Source organism: Primulina huaijiensis, chromosome 2, assembly GCF_012295235.1.
Source record: "Primulina huaijiensis isolate GDHJ02 chromosome 2, ASM1229523v2, whole genome shotgun sequence".
NCBI lineage: Eukaryota > Viridiplantae > Streptophyta > Magnoliopsida > Lamiales > Gesneriaceae > Primulina > Primulina huaijiensis.
The window spans coordinates 21938542-21959339 of record NC_133307.1 but is presented as its reverse complement, the minus strand read 5'-3'; the positions used below and the strand labels follow the sequence as shown (position 1 = coordinate 21959339).

The 20798-nt window shown below is 32.7% G+C and overlaps 2 protein-coding genes across 2 annotated transcripts; one reads left to right on the top strand and one right to left on the bottom strand.

The window, feature by feature from the left end:
- Positions 1–2031: 2031 nt before the first annotated feature.
- On the bottom strand, positions 2032–3315 carry LOC140969899 (nectarin-1-like). The gene is made up of 2 exons (XM_073431420.1): positions 3133–3315; positions 2032–2686 (listed from the first exon to the last, which is right to left on the bottom strand). The coding sequence occupies exons 1-2, from the start codon at positions 3257–3259 to the stop codon at positions 2154–2156; spliced, it is 660 nt and encodes a 219-aa protein (XP_073287521.1). The 5' UTR covers positions 3260–3315; the 3' UTR covers positions 2032–2153.
- Positions 3316–5612: 2297 nt separating this feature from the next.
- On the top strand, positions 5613–10920 carry LOC140969890 (pectin acetylesterase 10-like). The gene is made up of 12 exons (XM_073431410.1): positions 5613–6146; positions 7114–7196; positions 7826–7955; positions 8039–8112; positions 8608–8694; positions 8785–8909; positions 9019–9079; positions 9520–9573; positions 9661–9738; positions 9831–9936; positions 10009–10154; positions 10663–10920. The coding sequence occupies exons 1-12, from the start codon at positions 5912–5914 to the stop codon at positions 10768–10770; spliced, it is 1287 nt and encodes a 428-aa protein (XP_073287511.1). The 5' UTR covers positions 5613–5911; the 3' UTR covers positions 10771–10920.
- The last annotated feature ends 9878 nt before the right edge of the window (positions 10921–20798 follow it).

Below are 20798 nucleotides of genomic sequence, written 5' to 3'. Positions count from 1 at the left end.
GATAAGGCTAAAGACATATCAGACAAAGAGCAGATGGCTAGTGTGTTGAGATTTGTTGATCATGAAGGGTTCTTAATGGAGCGTTTCATTGATATTGTGCATGTTTCTGACACCACCGCGGTAACACTTAAAAAAGAAATATGTAATGTGCTTGGTCGACATGATTTCATATCAAAGATATTCGGGGTCAAGGATATGATGGAGCTAGCAATATGCGTTGCTCATGGAACGGACTGCAGGCTCTTTTTCTGAGGGATTCTCATCAAGCATATTATGTTCATTATTTTGCACACAGACTTCAATTAGCATTGGTGGCTGCTGCTAAAAAGGAGAGTTTTATTTGGCAATTTTTTTTTCAAAATTTAGTTTTATTTGTAATCTTATTAAGACATCTCCAAAACATCACACTGAGTTGCAATCTGTCCAAGCTATTGAAATTGCAACTATGATATCTACTGGTATTCGCGAGACAAGTTATAACCTTATTCATATGATTTCTTATTAATAAAATTGAGTTCTCATTTTATTTCTCATTAATCATTTTACTTCTCATTTGTTTGCGACACAAGTACTGGCCTTAATCAGATTGGTACTTTGCAACGAGCTGGAAAGACATGCAAAGTTCTCATTTTGAGTCGATTTGCAGTATGATAGATATGTACAACTCTGTGATTATTGTGCTTGAGCACATGATGGAGGAAGCATCTTCGAATTCTATATGAGGGGAAGCTACAGGTTCTTTGATTGCATTGAGATCATTTGATTTCATATTTATCATATATTTAATGCATAAGATTATGGGGATCACAAATTTGTTTTGTCGAGCTTTGCAAGAGAAGTCTTTGGACATTTTAAATAAAGTAGATTTTGTCTCAACTACCAAATATTTACTTCATACTTTGAGAGCAAAATGTTATGATATTCTTCTAATGATCGTGCAATCAGTTTGTGAAAATAATGGTATTGAGATACCATATATGAATGCTTGGTATAGATCTGCTACAGGACGTTCGTGCCAGCAAAAGGATTCTATTACATTTGAACATCATTACCGTTTTGATGTATTTAATGCGACAATAGATTTCAAGTGGGAGAACTCAATAGCAGATTCGATGATGGGGCCGTAGAACTTCTTAGACTTAGCTCTGCTTTGGAACCTCGACAACTTTAAGGTGTTTAATGCTGATGATATTTATAATCTTGCAGAAAAATTATATCCTAATGATTTCAATAAACAAGAACTACATTATTGGAAAAGTCAGTTTGGTCATCATAAGTTTGATATAATTCTTCATGAAAGGTTTCAGAATATCTGTACTATTTCTGAATTATATCGATGATTACTAGAGACTGAAAAGGCATATCATTATCATTTAATTGACAGATTGATTCATCTTGTTTTAATGCTCCTTGTTTCAACTGCGACAACATAACGATCATTCTCAGCTATGAAACTTCTTAAAACACCTCTCCGGAATAAGATGGAAGAAGAGTTATTGACAGATTTTATGATTGTCTACGTTAAAAGAGAGTTTACTGCAAGGATAGACATTGATTCAATAATTGATGAGGTTTACTCAATGAAAAACTGAATGACACATCTTCAGTAGGTTATATCTGGTTTGTATCACTCTGTAATATTAATATTTAATTTTTAAATATTTGATTTATATTATTTAATGTTGTTTATTGATTCATTCAGCCCAGGATCAAAATATTTTCTGGCTACGTTCCTGGGTGAGCTCGTCCGAAAAGTGTCAGTATGGATAATCAAACATGTGATAGTTGATCAAACGTTACTTACTCTATCAAACTTTTTCGAGAGACTATTTTTTTTTTCTATTTTTCAACCATACTAGTTTATCTTTATCTTGTACAAATCAATTTGCATGTTCCCCGCTACTGATTCGATTGCAAGCAATTGTGATGGCTAATTTAAACCAAAAGAAGTCAGAAAATTTTGGCTCCTCTCTTATCTCAACTTGTTCTTGTATTATTTATAACGTTATTTTATGAAATGCCTACGGCCGATGGCTAATTCATTATTATTTGTAAATGCTGGGCAACAAATAGGAAATTTTATTATAACGTATACGAATGAAAACAAATTATTTAAACCAAACGCAAAGTTCAAATCTCCATATATGATATGATTATTTGGGTGCGAACTTGGACTTGATCATCTGAACTTCGTTAGTGTCAATCTGAAAGGCAGTCGCCAAAACATTATCAGGCACAGGCGGCGAAGCCCCGAACAATGTGGTGGCGATGGACTGAGTCCCCGGAAGCTGGCTGTTGAAGGCGGCGATCACGGCCGCCGGGATGACGCCATTGTTCTTCTGGAAGTGGACGAGACCTTTAGGGAAGACGAATATCTCGCCATTCTTAATGATCTTAGTGTAGAGGACGTTGGCGGTGGTGATGAAGCCGACTTCCAGCTCGCCGTAGAGAACGAAGACTATCTCGGTGGCTCGTGGGTGAGTGTGCGGCGGGTTGATGCCGCCGGGGGCGTAGTCCACGCGGGAGAAGGAGACGCCGAGGGTGTTTAGTCCTGGGATTCTCTCTACGTTGGCTCCGGTTACCAGTGAGCCGAAGGAGTTGGTGATGCCGGGATTAGCCAGGGCGGCGGAGAAGAAGTCGTCCGCCGTCGCGTTTGACTTGCACGCAAACCCGTTGACTTTTACTGCTGTTAAATTTTATATTGCATAAAAAATGTAATTACATTTATCCGGAGTCAAAAGGTAATATATGATAAATTGTGACTATTTCACAAATAAATAAATTTGATAAATAATTGATTTTTACTGTTTATGTTAAATTGATCAATCTAGCTCATTAAAACATCCGTTGTACAGTCGCTATCTTTAGACGTATTCGATAAATCACTATATTAACATAGTAATTTGTAAATCATATTGATAAAGTAAATTAAACAAACAAAACGATATTCTGTGACCAATTTATTCTATATTTTATACACACACGTATATGTGTACCGTGCAACTAATATAGTAACCAGTAAATCATGTTAATCAAATAAATTAAACAAACAGGACCAGATTCCGTGACCAATTTATTCTATATTTTTTACATGACGTTGCATAATAGATAGATAGATAGATATTTACTAACCTGAAGTGAGATCAGCAACACAAATATCTTTTAGCATGTCTGGATCTGCATAAACTCTGTGGCTTACCATCATTACACACATGATTGCTAGCACCTTGAACACAACAGCAGCAGCAGCAGCAGCCATTGTTGAAACAAAAAGATTATGTAATGAAAATGTTTCGAGGCTGTTTGGGATGGGAATTAAAGGAGCTAGGGTGGATTATTTATATATCTTTGTAGAAGTCGACCTTCTATTTAATTAATTTTAAATAAATAAATAAATATGATGACTTGAGAAAATATAGTTATGTGTCCGATTCAATCTAAGACTATTGTTAACTTGGTAGAAATATATAGGAGAAATTTGTAAAATCAACCTGGTCAACTAATTTTTAAGAAAATAATCTTAAAATAAATTCGAGTATGTCATTTTCTTTAAAAAAAAATATTTGATCAGGTTAAAAAAATATCTTATATCAAATTTAATTAATTAGAAAATTCCATTTCTTTTTAAAAAAATAGTTTATAATATTCTTATTTGAGAGAAGATTATATGGAACACATTCAGCCAAGAAGAAGACATTGCAAGCATGCGTGGAACTTGTCTGTTTTCTAGACGAGGGTTATGGAATATTTGAATTTTGAACAACTGACTATTTTCATTTTTATTGTTAAGTATTTTAGACATTATTTGGTGTGCATGATAAGGGATGATTGATTTTTAATCCTTCGCTTATCATGTGTTTGGTGTGCATAATTAAGATTGTCATAGGCCCGTTCAGCCCGCACTGTATGCATTATTTTTATCATCTTGTTTGTGTATATAATATTTTAATTTAATTTTAATTTTTAAATCAATTAATTTTAAAAATTTTATTTATTTATTCAATCATTTTAAGAATATATTACTAATTACTACATGATAAGGACATTTTAGTAAATAATTATTAAAAATAATCAAGCAAGTTAAAATCATGTCAACACATATAATTTATCATAATGTGTTATTTATTCTTATTTTTTATTTTATAATCACTCTTATTATATATCATTTACTTGTCATATCACACGAATCAAACGGTGACTTAATAATATTGGTTTCGTTGGATGAGTCCTCGAAGCATCCCTTATTGGAAAAACAAGATCGGAGTTGAAAATTTTGGAAAGATTTTCTAGAAGATGGATTTTGTTGAAACGGTAGATTTGAATAATACCTTGTCATTCCTTTTCACCTCTGTGGAAAGAATAGTCGAGGATATCATCCACAACGTGAGGCAAATCAGACATTAAATCTCATCTTCAAAACTGAAAATTTAAGAAAGTAATCAAAGTTGATGATATGAATCTAGTAAATAAATATAAGCAATTCAATTTTAAATAAATGTATAGAATAATTAATAGTTGAATAGAATGTGGAGCATAAAGTGTTTTTTGTAGGATATTTTTTTTATGTTATTTGAGTCCATTATATATATTTTGAATATTATTATATGTTATTTGATATTTTTGTTTATATTTTATATATTTTTCTTCGTATTAACAAAAATGATATTATCTTATTGATCATTTTTTCAAGTTCGGTTCAAACCTGAAATATGTCAAGCGGGGAAGGTTTTGATTTCAAAACCACCCATTTTTACAACTTGAGGTTATTTTATTTCACGAAGCTACCAACTTTATCATATTCTTTAGAACTTTTCTCTTTAATTAATTTCTTCATAGTATAAAAGAAGTCGACATTCTCTTTTCTCGTCCGATGCAAAGGTATGTTTGGTATAAATCAGAATAATCCTTAATTTATCACATCTCATGAAAAATTCACACCAAACATAATTCTATTTGGTCACCATATATTATATTTCCGTATCTCTCTTTTTATCATTTTTTTCATAATAATTCAATAACTTTATCTTTCGAACCAAGCGAGCGCGCCTTAATGGTAATAAAATATCATCCAACTAATATATCTCTGTTATCTTCTTCTTTTTACTCAATATAATCTAGTCCACTACGTACTTCAATTTCTTTTCAAAATGTCATATTATCAAAATATTTCTGAAAATATTCTTTAAATTTTGAGTTGGTCTCTTGTGACTTGTGAGACGGTCTCACGAATCTTTATCTGTGAGACGGATCAACCCTACCGATATTCACGATAAAAAATAATACTCTTAGCATAAAAAATAATATTTTTTCATGGATGACCCAAATAAGAGATCCGTCTTACAAAATACGACCTGTGAGACCATCTCACATAAGTTTTTGCCTTAAATTTTTCCTTATTTTTGAAACTTCAATTATATTAAATTATATTAGATTCATTTTCACCTTTACACATATTAATTAGATAAGTTATTTTATGTGACGTTACACACACAATGCATATGTAGGTTGGAAGTAAATATTAATTAAGTAATAAATATTAGACATACGTCACGTCACGGGGAAAATGAAATAATTATAAAAATCTTCAAACTTCCCGGCAGGTATAAAATCTCTTGCTTCCTGAAAACAACAGTTCTCTATTCAGATCTCCAAGAAATTACCCAATTTTTCCCAAGAAACAATGGTTCTCTTTACATAACCAGATTCACAAATTATGTGCCTCATTTCATGTATTTGGTGTCGTTGGGCTGTTTACAGGTGTCCCTTATTTTTGATCCAGGACACTTGTTATACTTGCCGTGATTCGTTAACATAAATGCATTTTAAGAAAAAAGATTCTTGCTTTTATATAATTTTTGGGTAGTGGTGCATTTTGTTAATTTCATTGCAAATTATAGGGAAATTGAAGGTTATGGGAAGGGTTTTGGAATTTTGGGCTGTGATTTTTTCTGTGTTAATTTTGAGAAACTGTGTCGTTGAAAGTTTTGAATTTGATGAATTTTTTCGAAAGAATAGAACGGATGTCTCGTTCTTGGAGTCCGTGTCAATTTTGGAGAGTGTTTATGGAATGTCTGTTTCAGCTCTCCCTTCAAATGCTCTAATGGTGGGTCTTACTCTTGTTCATGGAGCTGCTGCCAAAGGCGCTGGTATATATATATCTCTCTCTCTCTTTACGTATGTGTGTACGTGTGTGTGACAATTCTATTGAATTCTGGCTTCTTCTGCTTTGTTTGAAGTTCCTTATTTTTTTTCTTTGGGGTTAATTTTCATGATAAACTTGTAACTGGCATTGAATTTATTTTCTTGTTTTTACTTTAGTTTTTCTTGCAGCCATTGTTTTTCATATTTATGCATTGGATCTCAATCTATGTTTCTTCTTTTCTTTCATAATTTTGTAAAGCTAGATTTCTGTGGTGGTGTTTTTTGGATAGTAATAAGTAGAGTGATTTTAGTGTGTTCGTCATTTTTTCTCTTTTCTAACGCATGATTCTTGGAGTGCTTGAGTTGATTTTGTTATGTTCTCACATTATGATTCTTTGAAGCCGTACTTTTAGCCTACTACTAGGTCAAAGATTTTCCAAAGATGATCCTTTAACATTAATAACTATTATTTTTTAACTTTCTCACCGTTTTACCTGTGACACTAAAGTGTTTGGTAGAATATAATAATAGGTGTGATTTGAGAACAATAACCATTCCATTTATATTTTTCATTTCCATTTAATCTCCTCATAAAAATTGAGTTAGTCGTCAATCTATAAATGCTATAAAACCCAACACATTAAAGATCAAATAAGCTAAACATTATAAGATCACTATTAAAAGGGCTTCACCTTAAATTTCAATCCGCAACATAAAATTATTCATATATAAGTATAATGTTAGATTGAGGATTCAACAAGATTAATGCAATGGGTAGCTGAATCACTTCGGTTTTCGATAATAGATATGCCATCTTTTGGAGATATTTAAGCACATTAGGAATTATGGTCTTTGGGAAAAGTTGTACTAATCTATAATGGTCCACTACTTTATTATTTTAAAAGTAATTTAAATGATAAACAATAAGTTAGTTGTATGATTGACCTCATTCTTGGTGCATAAACTTTACAGTATGTTTGGATGGAACATTACCTGGCTATCACTTGCATCATGGCTTTGGGGCAGGAGTAAACAGTTGGCTCATCCAGTTGGAGGTGTATTCACAATCTCAACTTTGTGAATAATTACATTTAAATTCATTTCACTTTTCTATTTTACTTCTGATCGTGCCTTTACTCAGTTAGTAATCATAAATATTTTGTTAACAAGAAAACTACATGTCAAGTGTTTGGTTGTTGAACAGACTCTAGAACCACTCTTGTTTATTTAGATTCTCAGCGTCCATAATTAGCATCATATTCACACCTTCTAATTTCTTATATTCTTGTAGCTTTGATAAAAAAGCCTATGAAGCTCGTATTAATGTAACCATGAAATTTGCACGTGAAATAGCTATGTGTCACTTATTGAAGTGAAATCATTATATTCAAACATAAAAATATTAAAATATACAAGGTTACTTCTCTTACCTGTCTAGGTTTACATTTTTCAAACTTCTATGAAACCTTAAAAAAATTAATTTATCTTGTGAAGTAACTAGTGATTGATCCTTAGATAAAGCAAAAATAAAAATTTTAGTTTCTCCCTACTGCCAAAAGACTAACCATGCTTTAAGTTTATGATATTGGGACTTCAAGTTCCTTTTTCGGTTGGCATAAACCATACATAGCTATAATTTTTTTTACGTGTACACATGAATCTTATCAGCTGAGGTGCGTGTCAGGGCGGAGGATGGTGCAACAGTATTAGATCGTGTGTATATCGCAAAAAGACACATCGAGGGTCTTCAACCTATTTTGAAAGACAACTTCCATTTACAGGGATACTTAGCAACAGGGCTGAAGAAAATCCAGGTTCATAATTTCGTCTTCAATAGAACTGTGAAATGAATACCAGCTTTTTTCATCATTTTGTCATCTTAGTTTTTTACATGCAGATTTTTTTAACTGGAATAGAGTAAAGATACGGTATTGTGATGGAGGATCCTTTGCTGGAGATGCTGAAAATAAGGTTTGTAGCATTATCTTCCATATAATTATTCATCTATGATTTCACAGTTCGACTTACTATGGCACATACCATTGGTCTTGCTTTTTCATGTTTGCACCAGTTGTATCAGGCAAAAATAAACATGCTTTTGCCTCTCAAATTTTGTTTCAGCTATCTAGATGATGTGTGTTTAGGAAGATACTGACATATACTGACATCATACCGAAGTAGCTGGACACTGGTTGTTTATAATGGCTTAAAGAATGAAAGATGTGCTGTGTATTGATAATTTCCAAAATTTTGATATGTGAAATAAAGTATTTTTATGGGACGAAAGGGAGTACCACAGCATATGGCTATGTCCATGTGGCTCAACAATTGAAATGTAATAATTGAGCTGATGAGCAGTTAAAAATTGTTGCATTGTTGCTAACTAGAAATTTACAGCCATGCTCTCAGTCCTGCATCAAGCTTTCAATTGTGTTTTCTCAGGTAATATAAAACATGTTTCTGCAGGCTGCAGGGTTGCAATTCAGAGGTCAACGCATTTGGCTTGCAGTTATAGAAGAACTTATGTCCAAAGGAATGCACAATGCTCACCAAGTAATAAAAATTGTTTTATTCGGTTGCAACCTTTTTGGGTTCCTTTTTTCTGGTTTGATATTCCCTTTTGATTTATGTAAAGCATTTCAGGCACTTCTTTCGGGTTGTTCAGCGGGTGGTTTGGCTTCCATACTGCACTGTGATGAGTTTCGGAATTTTTTCCCGAGAAATACTAAAGTGAAGTGTTTGAGCGATGGTGGATTATTTATGGATGCGTAAATTCTGTTACATTTTCCTTATTTTCTTTTGTCCAACTATACTATTATGCCCAAGGGCTTTCTTTTTCCCATTCTTTTGTGGCAATATGTTTTAATTTTTTTACAGCGTTGATGTATCTGGTGGGCATGCAATCAGAAATTTCTTTGCTGGTGTTGTTAGATTACAGGTGTTTATTCAATTGAACTAATTTTCCTTAATCTTTAATTAAATTTAAATTTCAGCATTTCTGTCCCCATGTACTAATGATGTTGAAGCCCTTTTTGTTATATTCGATATCAATATTTTTCCTTATTTCATGTTTATGTACATGTATGATTAGATGAAGGATTCATGTTTGATGTTTTTTTAACATTAATTTGATGGGCATGGTTCTTTGTTCGTGCTACATATATGTGACTTTAATAAGGAATTTAACTGATGAAAGTATGATATGTAGGAAGTTATGGCATTGCACATAAGGCTAGGAATATGGGTTTGTAATGGTATGGGCAAGAAATTGAATGTTCTGATACCATCATTTGTATTTAAACGTTTTTGAATGGTAAACAAGCTGGCTTTCTTCGAATTCTATTCCTTTGGTATATAACTTGTTACCTATTTCATCAGGGCTTTCACCAAAACCTGCCAAGCAGTTGTACCAACCAACGTGATCCTACTTCTGTGAGCCTCATGCTTCTATACGGACATTATCTTATTTTGTTTTGCAACTTGTGCTATCCTTCTTTTTACTAATGCTTTCCCTTGCAGTGCTTCTTCCCTCAGAATTTAATCGCCAACATTAAAACCCCTCTATTTATTCTTAACGCGGCCTATGATTCATGGCAGGTAGGACGCAGTTTCTGTTCATCGGTTCTCTTTAGTACATGGAGTAAACCTATATATAATGCATCAAAATTTATTATTCCTCTTGTATTTAGGTCCAAGAAAGCCTAGCTCCTCCAACCGCTGATCCACATGGCAATTGGCGTGGCTGTAAAATGAACAATGAACTATGTTCCACATCCCAAATCCAATTTTTGCAAGGTGGATAAGTTCTGCTAGAATTTGTTAAGCATTTTCTTTCCATTTTTTTCTAATAATTTATTGGTGGAGCAGGTTTTAGGTATCATATGCTGAATGCTGTAAAAGGCTTTTCATCGTCCCCACGAAATGGGTTATTCATAAATTCTTGTTTTGCTCACTGCCAGTCCGAGAGGCAAGATACTTGGCTTGCAGATGGCTCTCCAGTAATTGGCAACAAGGTAAGCAGTGAACACCGTTATTTCTTAGAATTCATTTGATATATTGAATCCCCTCTTCAGGTTTTCACACAGTAAAAAAAATGATGTGGCTACTCTTTGGTATTCATTTCAACTTATACTGTGTAGAAAGCGTTACTCATCCACTCAAATTTAACCATCGAATCACCCGTTGTTGATCGACTCATGATGAAAACATTTCAATCGTATGCACTTTGTGGGTCAAGTCACAATAAAAACTCAGGAGAGCAATTATTAGCCCGACTCGAAAAACGGTTAAAACATGATGCTTTAGTTTGTATACGATTTTAAAAAATTTGAGTTGCACTATAGATTATAACTTTTGGTAATAAGACACTAGTTTCAACATGTTTTACTATTTGAAAACTTGGTAGCTTATTTTGTACATCTACTTGTGTCGATCATGCAAATAATTATTCTGATAGTGACTCTGAGTACTAATATCGAAACCAGGGTACCATCTCTAGTAACTTCTTGACGCAACATGCAGGCAATTGCGATTGCGGTCGGGAACTGGTATTTTGATCGAGCAAATGTCAAGGCCATCGACTGCGCCTACCCGTGTGATAAAACTTGTCACAACCTAGTATTTAGATGAAACCATGATCACTCGTCAGCATGAGCTATGAAGAAGGAAATACTGCTCTAATATGCAGGCAAGTTTGTGGTGGTGGGTGTACTCCATAACTATGTAGACCTTATAACAATAATGATATGGAGAAAAAAATAAGAGGCAAATTTGGGTTGAGTATGGCCTTTCGTAAAGGTTTAGATCCAAAATCATCATACGTCCGTGAATTTTTGGGCGAGGTCGCGTATAGTTTGTACGTTTTCGGGTTCGGGTTCATGATAGGCATGGATCTATGTCGTAAAATAAGATCTATATAATGGATTTACCAGTGAATGACAACTTTCCCCATGAGTTTGGAGCCCCGCGGGGAAAACCTGAAACGGTGACGGGGATCCTCGATTTTTTTCGGGTTCGGGAAGTTTTTAAAATCCCTGAAGTAGTTCGAGACTCATATGGGATTACTATCTCTATCTTCGAACCCGTCTCGAAAATAATATTAATAATAAAATAATATTATTATTAGTATTAACAATATAATATAAATATTATTATTAATATTAATATTATCACTAATAGTAATAGATAATAATAAGTTTTGGCTTGAGAAAATCTTTGTACCTGTCTTCGTGTTGTGTCATTAATGTTTTTGAAACGAAGATGGAAGCGAGATGCGAATTTGATCCCCGCGGTTTCCCCGAACCCAAAAAAACGAGGAGTGGGTCTCATGTGAGACCGTCTCACGGATCTTAATCTGTGAGCTATCGGTATTTCACAATAAAAAGTAATAGTTTTAGCATAAAAAGTAATATTTTTTCATGGATGACACAAATAAGAGATCCGTCTCACAAAATACTACTCGTGAGACCGTTTCACACAAGTTTTTGTCAAATACAGGGATCGAGAGTGGAGATAGAATTCGGGACGGGAATAGGGATGACAAACCCGCCTCCATCTCGCTCCATGCCACCCCATTGTCATGCCTAGATTTACCCATCATATTAAAGTTTGAAATTTGAGGACGATTTCTTATCATATCAGGAAAGATAAAAATTTCAAACCCACCACGTTAGAATAAACAATAAAAAAATCAAATATGTTGAAAAATTATTTAAAAATGTGTTAAATATTTGTGTTGAAAATGTGAATGTTGAATGTTGAAAATTAGGTAAAATTAGGTGTTGAATATTGAAAATTAGTGTGTGATGATGTAGGTAATGATGTATTTTATTTTTGGATTATTTGTAAAAATTTTCTATAAATAGATCTCTCATTTGTGAAGAAAATCACAATTGAGTTGAGAGAAAAATATTATAAAGTGTGTAGTGTGATAATTTTGAGAGTTTGAGATTTTTACTTTTTTACCGTAAATTTTTACTTTTTCACAACACGTTATCAGCACGAAGCTCTAAAAGTCCTCCATATTTTTCCAAGCTCCGAACAGAAGAAAAAGGTAACAAAAGTAATAATATTTATTTTACTGTTATTTATTTATTGTTTATATATGTAATATATAATATAATGTTATTGTTAGAAATAATAAAAATAATTTTTTCAAAAACTTGTTATAAATCCTGGGAGGATGTTAAGACGACATCCCACACTCCCGGTAAGGGATACGACAAGTATAAAAGCCTATAAGGTTTTTTAAACAAAATAACTTATGACACCTAATTATAATAATGTGATATGATATACATAATTATTTAAATATGACTAATATTATATACACCATATTATTACCATAAAATTATACAAATACATACATTTATTTTCTTATACACCAACGGTAATAAACGGTAACAAAACGGCTAGTTTTTGCTCTATAAATACAATCTCACAAATACATTCAATCACTCCAACTTTCTCTTCTTCTCTAAAAATTATTCTTCATCAAATTTTCGAAGAAAAAAAGAAGATGGCTTTCACGAGGTTATTTTTAATTATTTTGGTTATCATACTCACCAGTCTTGTATTTATCGGAGAATATCCTCCTCGTGTGTTTTCTTTATTTTTACGAATACTTGTACTTGTTGTTTATCCATTACTTTGTATTGCAATATTCATTAACTAATAAAATGCATCGTAATTTTTAGTACCACCATGGCAAACTTGGCAAAGCTCGAATTCATCGCTCTTGATATTACTGGGAAAAACTATATGCCATGGACTCTTGATGTAGAAATGCATCTTGAGTCATTGGGTCTAAGCGAGACCATTAAAGAAAATGGTATATCTTCATCACAAGAAAAAGCAAAAGCTATAATATTTTTACGACGACACCTTGATGAAGGTTTAAAATGTGAATATCTCATCGAAAAAGATCCCATGGCTCTGTGGAAAGGATTAAAAGAGAGATTTGAACATATAAGGGAAGTTATACTTCCGACCGCCCGTGATGAATGGAATATGTTAAGATTCCAAGACTTTAAAAAAGTCAGTGATTACAATTCAGCGATGTATAGAATAATCTCGCAGTTAAAATTTTGTGGACATGAGGTTACAGAATCGGAAATGCTTGAAAAAACATTTTCCACGTTTCACGCATCAAATATAACACTACAGCAACAATATAGAGTGCGTGGATTTGCGAGATATTCTGAACTCATCGCCTGTCTTCTTGTGGCGGAAAAGAACAACGAGCTATTAATGAGAAATCATCAGTCCCGACCCACTGGATCAACAGCATTTCCAGAAGTAAATGCTGTAAGCAAAAATGAATTTAAACCTGGAAACCAAAATCAAAGTTACAGACAAGATTTTGGTCGAGGACAAAATCGAGGTCGTGGTCGTGGTCGTGGACGTGGACGTGGACGTGGAAGTGGTCGTGGTCGTGGACGCGGCCGTGGTTTTGAAAATAATCGAGATAGTTATTTCTATAACTCATCTCAAAAGAACGTCCCAAACCACCCACCGAAAAGGCATCAAGAGAATATGAGTGTTAATGAGAATCACTCAAAAAGATTTGAAAGTTCTTGTTTCAGATGTGGTACTCCAGGACATTGGTCCCGTATTTGTCGAGCCCCTGAGCACCTTTGTAAACTTTATAAAGAATCAATAAAGGGGAAAGAAAAGGAGACCAACTTTACTGAACACAGTGAACCTTTGAGTGGTTCAACTCATTTTGATGCTGGAGATTTTCTGATTGATTTCTCAGATAATGATCAATTTGATGGTGGAATAAATATGTAAAATATTTTATTTTTTATGTATTCGTATGATAATGTTTTATAGTGTGTTATATTGTATTGTATTTTATTGTCAATAATTTTATTTCATTGCATATTTTTTTGAAGTTCAAATATGGAAAATGCTACGAACCAAGCTGAAGTTTGCATACCTGATAGTGGTACAACGCACACTATCCTCCGAGATAAAAGATATTTCTTGGAACTAAAACCAACAAAAACAACGGTGAATACAATATCAGGTCCTGTAGACTTGATTAAAGGATGTGGTAAAGCACAATTTTTGTTACCTAATGGTACAAAATTTTTGATCAATGATGCTTTATATTCACCACAATCGAAAAGAAATTTGTTGAGTTTTAATGATATATATTCCCATGGGTATGATACTCAAACAATGAATGAAGGGAATGAGAAATATATGTGTCTTACCACATATAAATCAGGAAAGAAATATGTGATTGAAAAACTACCAATGCTCCCTACTGGATTGCATTATACACATATACGTCCCATTGAATCAAACATGGTAATTGATAATTCTTCAATATTAACCAATTGGCATGATCGATTAGGACATCCTGGTTCAACAATGATGCGAAGAATTATAGAAAATACACATGGTCATCCATTGAAAGACCAGAAGATCTTTCAGAATAATAAGTTTCAATGTAAAGCATGTTCTCTTGGAAAACTTATTATAAGACCATCACCAGCCAAAATCCAAACTGAATCACCAATGTTTCTTGAACGTATTCAGGGTGATATTTGTGGACCAATCCATCCACCATGTGGACCATTCAGATACTTTATGGTATTGATTGATGCCTCCAGCAGATGGTCACATGTATGTTTATTGTCAACTCGAAATGTTGCATTTGCAAGATTACTTGCTCAAATAATAAAATTGAGGAATCAATTTCCCGATTATACAATCAAGAAAATTAGACTTGATAATGCTGGTGAATTTACTTCCCAGACTTTCAATGATTATTGTATGTCTATGGGAATCATTGTTGAGCATCCTGTTGCTCATGTACATACTCAAAATGGATTGGCTGAATCATTGATTAAACGTCTGCAAATGATTGCTAGACCAATGATTATGAAAACAAAGCTCCCTATTTCTATATGGGGACATGCAATTTTACATGCTGCTTCATTAATTCGCATCAGACCAAGTGCATATCATAAATACTCCCCATTGCAGCTTGCATTTGGTAAAGAACCAGACATTTCTCATCTGAGAATTTTTGGATGTATGGTGTATGTGCCTATTGCACCACCTCAACGAAAGAAAATGGGACCTCAAAGAAAGATTGGAATTTATATTGGTTATGATAGTCCATCGATCATTCGATATCTTGAACCACAGACAGGCGACGTGTTCACAGCACGTTTTGCTGATTGTCATTTTAATGAGGAAATCTTCCCAATGTTAGGGGGAGAACAGAAACATACCGAAAAAGAAATTACATGGTATGTATCATCATTGTTACATCTGGATCCAAGAACAAAACAATGTGAAAAAGATGTACAGCAAATTGTGCACTTGCAAAGAATAGCAAATCAAATACCAGATGCATTTGCAGACACAAAAGGGGTAACTAAATCATATATACATGCTGCAAATGCCCCTGCTCGAATTGAAATTCCGAAGAAACAAATTGAAGATAGTCATGATGTCATTAAACGCCTGAAGCGTGGAAGGCCAGTTGGTTCCAAGGATAAAAATCCTCGAAAAAGAAAATTCATAGAGAAACACAATGATCACAAAATAGAGAATGATGTTCCTGAAGAAACACATAATGATCACAAAATAGAGAATGATGTTCCTGAAGAAACACATGATGATGAAAATGTTTTGTCAGAACCACAAACTGACGAGAATCATGAAATCTCTATCAATTATATTAATACTGGAAAAATATGGAACCGAAAAGATATAGAAGAAATTGATGATATATTTTCTTATAATGTGGCAATCGACATCATAAATGATAATGAAGATCATGAACCAAAATCTTTTGGTGAATGTAAAAATCGGCAGGATTGGATAAAATGGAAAGATGCCATCCAGGTTGAATTGGATTCGCTAAATAAACGTAATGTTTTTGGACCTATAGTCCTTACACCTGAAGGTGTAAAACCTGTTGGATACAAATGGGTTTTTATTCGAAAGCGAAATGAGAAAAATGAAATAGTAAGATATAAAGCTCGACTTGTTGCACAAGGTTTTTCTCAAAGGCCTGGAATTGATTATGAAGAAACGTATTCTCCTGTGATGGATGCAATTACGTTTCGGTATTTGATTAGCTTGGCAGTATCTGAAAATTTAGAAATGCGTCTTATGGATGTTGTTACAGCCTACTTATATGGATCACTTGATAGTAATATATATATGAAAATCCCTGAAGGATTTAAGATGCCTGAAGCACAAAGTTCAAAACCCAGAGAATGTTATTCTGTGAAATTACTAAGATCATTATATGGGTTGAAGCAATCCGGCAGAATGTGGTATAATAGGCTAAGTGATCACTTGATGAAAAAGGGATATGTAAATAATTCAATATGCCCTTGTGTTTTCATTAAGAAAACAACATCCGGATGCGTAATTATTGCTGTATATGTTGATGATTTAAACATCATTGGAACAAATAAGGAAATTCAAGAAGTTGTGTCATACTTGAAAGAAGAATTTGAAATGAAGGATCTTGGAAAAACCAAGTATTGTCTGGGTTTACAAATTGAACAAAAAGAATGTGGAATATTTGTTCACCAGACAAATTATACAGAAAAGATCCTTAAACGTTTTAATATGGACAAATCAAATCCTTTAAGTACTCCAATGGTTGTTAGATCATTAAACATAGAAAAGGATCCATTCCGTCCATGTGAAGATGATGAAGATATTCTTGGTCCAGAAGTACCATATCTAAGTGCTATCGGTGCCCTTATGTATCTTACAAATTGTACAAGGCCTGATATATCTTTTGCCGTAAATTTATTGGCAAGATTTAGCACATATCCAACAAAGAGACATTGGAACGGAATTAAACATATATTCCGTTATCTACGAGGAACGACAGACTTGGGACTTTTGTATTCAAAAGATGCTAATCCAAGTATAATTGGTTATGCCGATGCTGGATACTTATCTGATCCACACAAAGCACGTTCTCAAACTGGATATGTATTTACTCGTGGAGGCACTGCAATTTCTTGGCGTTCACAGAAACAAACACTTGTAACAACTTCATCAAATCATGCCGAGATTATTGCACTACATGAAGCAAGCCGTGAATGTGTGTGGTTAAAATCAATGACTCAACATATCCAAATCTCATGCGGATTATCATTCGACGAGAAGCCTGTGATACTATATGAAGATAATGCTGCATGTGTTGCTCAAATGAAAGAAGGATACATAAAAAGCGACAGAACTAAACATATTCCTCCTAAGTTCTTCGCATTCACCAAGGAGCTTGAGAAGAATAAATGTATTGATGTTCGTCACATTCAATCAAGTGAAAACTCATCAGATCTCTTCACAAAGGCACTTCCTACGACAATATTCAGAAAGCACATATATAATATTGGGATGCGCAATCTACGAAATTTGTGAAGAATTGTTCGTGTCAACATGAGGGGGAGTTTACGTGACTGCACTCTTTTTCCCTTACTATGGTTTTTATCCCAATGGGTTTTTCCTAGTAAGGTTTTTAACGAGGCAGTATAAAAACACGTAATGTATACAATCATTATGATCATCATCACAAGGGGGAGTGTTGAAAAATTATTTAAAAATGTGTTAAATATTTGTGTTGAAAATGTGAATGTTGAATGTTGAAAATTAGGTAAAATTAGGTGTTGAATATTGAAAATTAGTGTGTGATGATGTAGGTAATGATGTATTTTATTTTTGGATTATTTGTAAAAATTTTCTATAAATAGATCTCTCATTTGTGAAGAAAATCACAATTGAGTTGAGAGAAAAATATTATAAAGTGTGTAGTGTGATAATTTTGAGAGTTTGAGATTTTTACTTTTTTACCGTAAATTTTTACTTTTTCACAACAAAATAGTTTTTTTTTTTTTAAAAAAAAGGAGAATCGAGAATCATAAAATCCTACAATTTGTATCTCTTCGACTTTTCCGGTCCTTGCCAACCCTCCAGGAGACTGTCGGTGGTGGCGGCTTCACACGTGGAATCCACCTAGGGTGTAGCTTCAAGAATTATCTTTTTCCTGCTTCATAACAAAATAACGATAAAAAAAATTTTTTTACTTCAATAGCATTTAAACGAAATAATATATTTATAACCAAATAATATATCCGATTTTAGCTAATAGCGGTACTTGCCATATGTGGTTGGAAATAAAGAAGTAAACGAGTTTCTTAATTAAAAAATGAAAGAGAAATATGGAATATTATAGATCTGAGTGGTTAATGAGTGTTTTGAAATTATAAAAACTTCGCCGTTAATGACCGTCGGAGTTTAACTTTAATTAATAATATAAAATAAAAATATAAAATGAATTTTTGGTTAATATAGAATTTATCCGTTCGCGTATGACTACACTAAATAAATTGAAGTCAACTATACGTGTGCACATCGAGACAGCTACTGCTAAATTTTATGTAAACATAGAAGAAGAATTAATATTAAAGATTTTATATTTAAAAGTCAGAGAAAATTTTTGCCAATTAGAGAAGGATAAAAAAATATGGCAATCCGTTTATGAAAAATGTTCTATGTAATGAAAATTAAAAATTTTATTGATTATTGGGGAAAAAAAAATCATTGCATTTTTTTATTCATTTTTGGAGTAAATTAATATTAGAATATGATATACAATATAATATTTTTTTGTAGTCTTTTAAAATCCACACCTCGCGCACATCACTCAAATATTTTGGAACAGGTTTCTTTTGAGACTGTCTCACATATCTATTTTCGTGAGATGAGTCAACTTTTTATATTAAAAAGTAATACTTTAGACATGAAATGTAATTTTTTTCATGAGTGATTCAAATAGGAGATATATCTCAAAAAATTGATTCATGAGATCGTGTCATGAAACTTTAGTAAATTTCCGGGTATGCTTTTAGTTATAGATAGATGAAGACCAAAAACAACAAATGACATTTTTAAAAAAAAAACAAATGCCAATTAATATATCATTATTTATTATAATTTATGTTTATAATTAGCTTTTAAAACATAATCTTAACGTCTGTACGAACAAATAAATATATTTATACATTGGAAATAGACGGAGACGTATAGTCGATGCTACATTTGGAGCAAAACCTTTCATTTTATTTTATGTTTTAGTACAATATATTCAGTTGAACATAATTCAAAATAAACATATGTGAAATCTATTATGTATTTGATTAAGGATGAAAACTTTCTTTACGGGTTTGGGGTCTCACGAGGAAAACATGAAATGGGGATAGAGATCCATGATTTTTTGGAGTTTGAGTTCGGGTTGGAAGATTTTTTAAAATCGTCGAAGTTGTTCGAGGTGGATACGAGATTACTCTCCTCATTCTGGAATCCGCTCCGAAAATAATAGTAATAATAAAATAATAATTTTATTATAATTAATAGTATAATAATATTATTATTTTTATAAAAATAATAATATTATTATTAATATTGATATTATAACTAATAATAATATATAATAATAAGTTTTGATTTGAAAAAATCTCCGAATACATATTCGTCTTGTCTCATTAATATTTTTGAAACGAAAATTAGGGTGGATATGCGAATTTGATCTCCGCGATTTCGAGTTTTGAGACAAAAAAAATAGGGACCCTGAACCTGAAAAAACAAGGATCGAGGTAGGGATAGAATTTGAGGATAAATATGAAAATGACAAATCCCGCTCCGTCCGGCCTTGTCCCATTTCTAACCTTATTTTCAATTAAAATATATTTTATAAAAACATAAGAAAATACTACACTAGATACTCATTTTCACATATGATCATTGTTTCTTCTCCGAAAAATAAGTTCACGACCCTTGGCCTTCTACCTCCAATCGACATGCAGCCAAGATAAATTCTATTAAAATAAAATATTCCAAAATGTCGAACAGAGTGTCCACCACGTTAGCAGGTTTTCCCTGACCTTACTTTTTTTTTTTCGTTTACCAAACAAACAAACAAATAAATAAATAAAATGTGATTGAGTATCAGTCTAGCTGGTCCATATGGCAAAGCAACCACATGACACGCCATCCAATGTTAGCTGTACACATACGATGACGATAATATAATAATAATAAAAACAATATATAATCATGTTCGTGAAAACAAATATATTCTCCCTCTGCTTATATATTTTATAAATATCGATAATAGTAATAGTAATAGTAATTAATTAAATATAACTCATGGGCCATATCTCGTGTAATATAATATTACTAACATATATCATTGCTATATAGATTAACACAAAAACTCTTATGAGACGGTTTCACGGATCAATTTCGTGAGACATGTCTCTTATTTGAGTCACTCATGAAAAAATATTACTTTTTATGCTAAGAGTATTAATTTTTATTGTGAATATCGATAGGATTGATCCATCTCAGACATAAAGATTCGTGTGACCGTCTCACAAGAGACCTACTCATAGATTACTGTTAAGTCAGGACCATGTAAAACATTAAAAAGATTGTGACATTATTTTTTAGGATGAATCCAACAATCGCCATTGGCCGAATTTCTTTTTTCTTTTTTTTTGATAATTATAAGTGTGAAGATCGAAGAAACAAGACTTCTGCAAAAAATAAAAAATAAAAAAATCGGCAGTACACATATTGTCAAAAAAATTGTTAAAAGAAGATTTCTT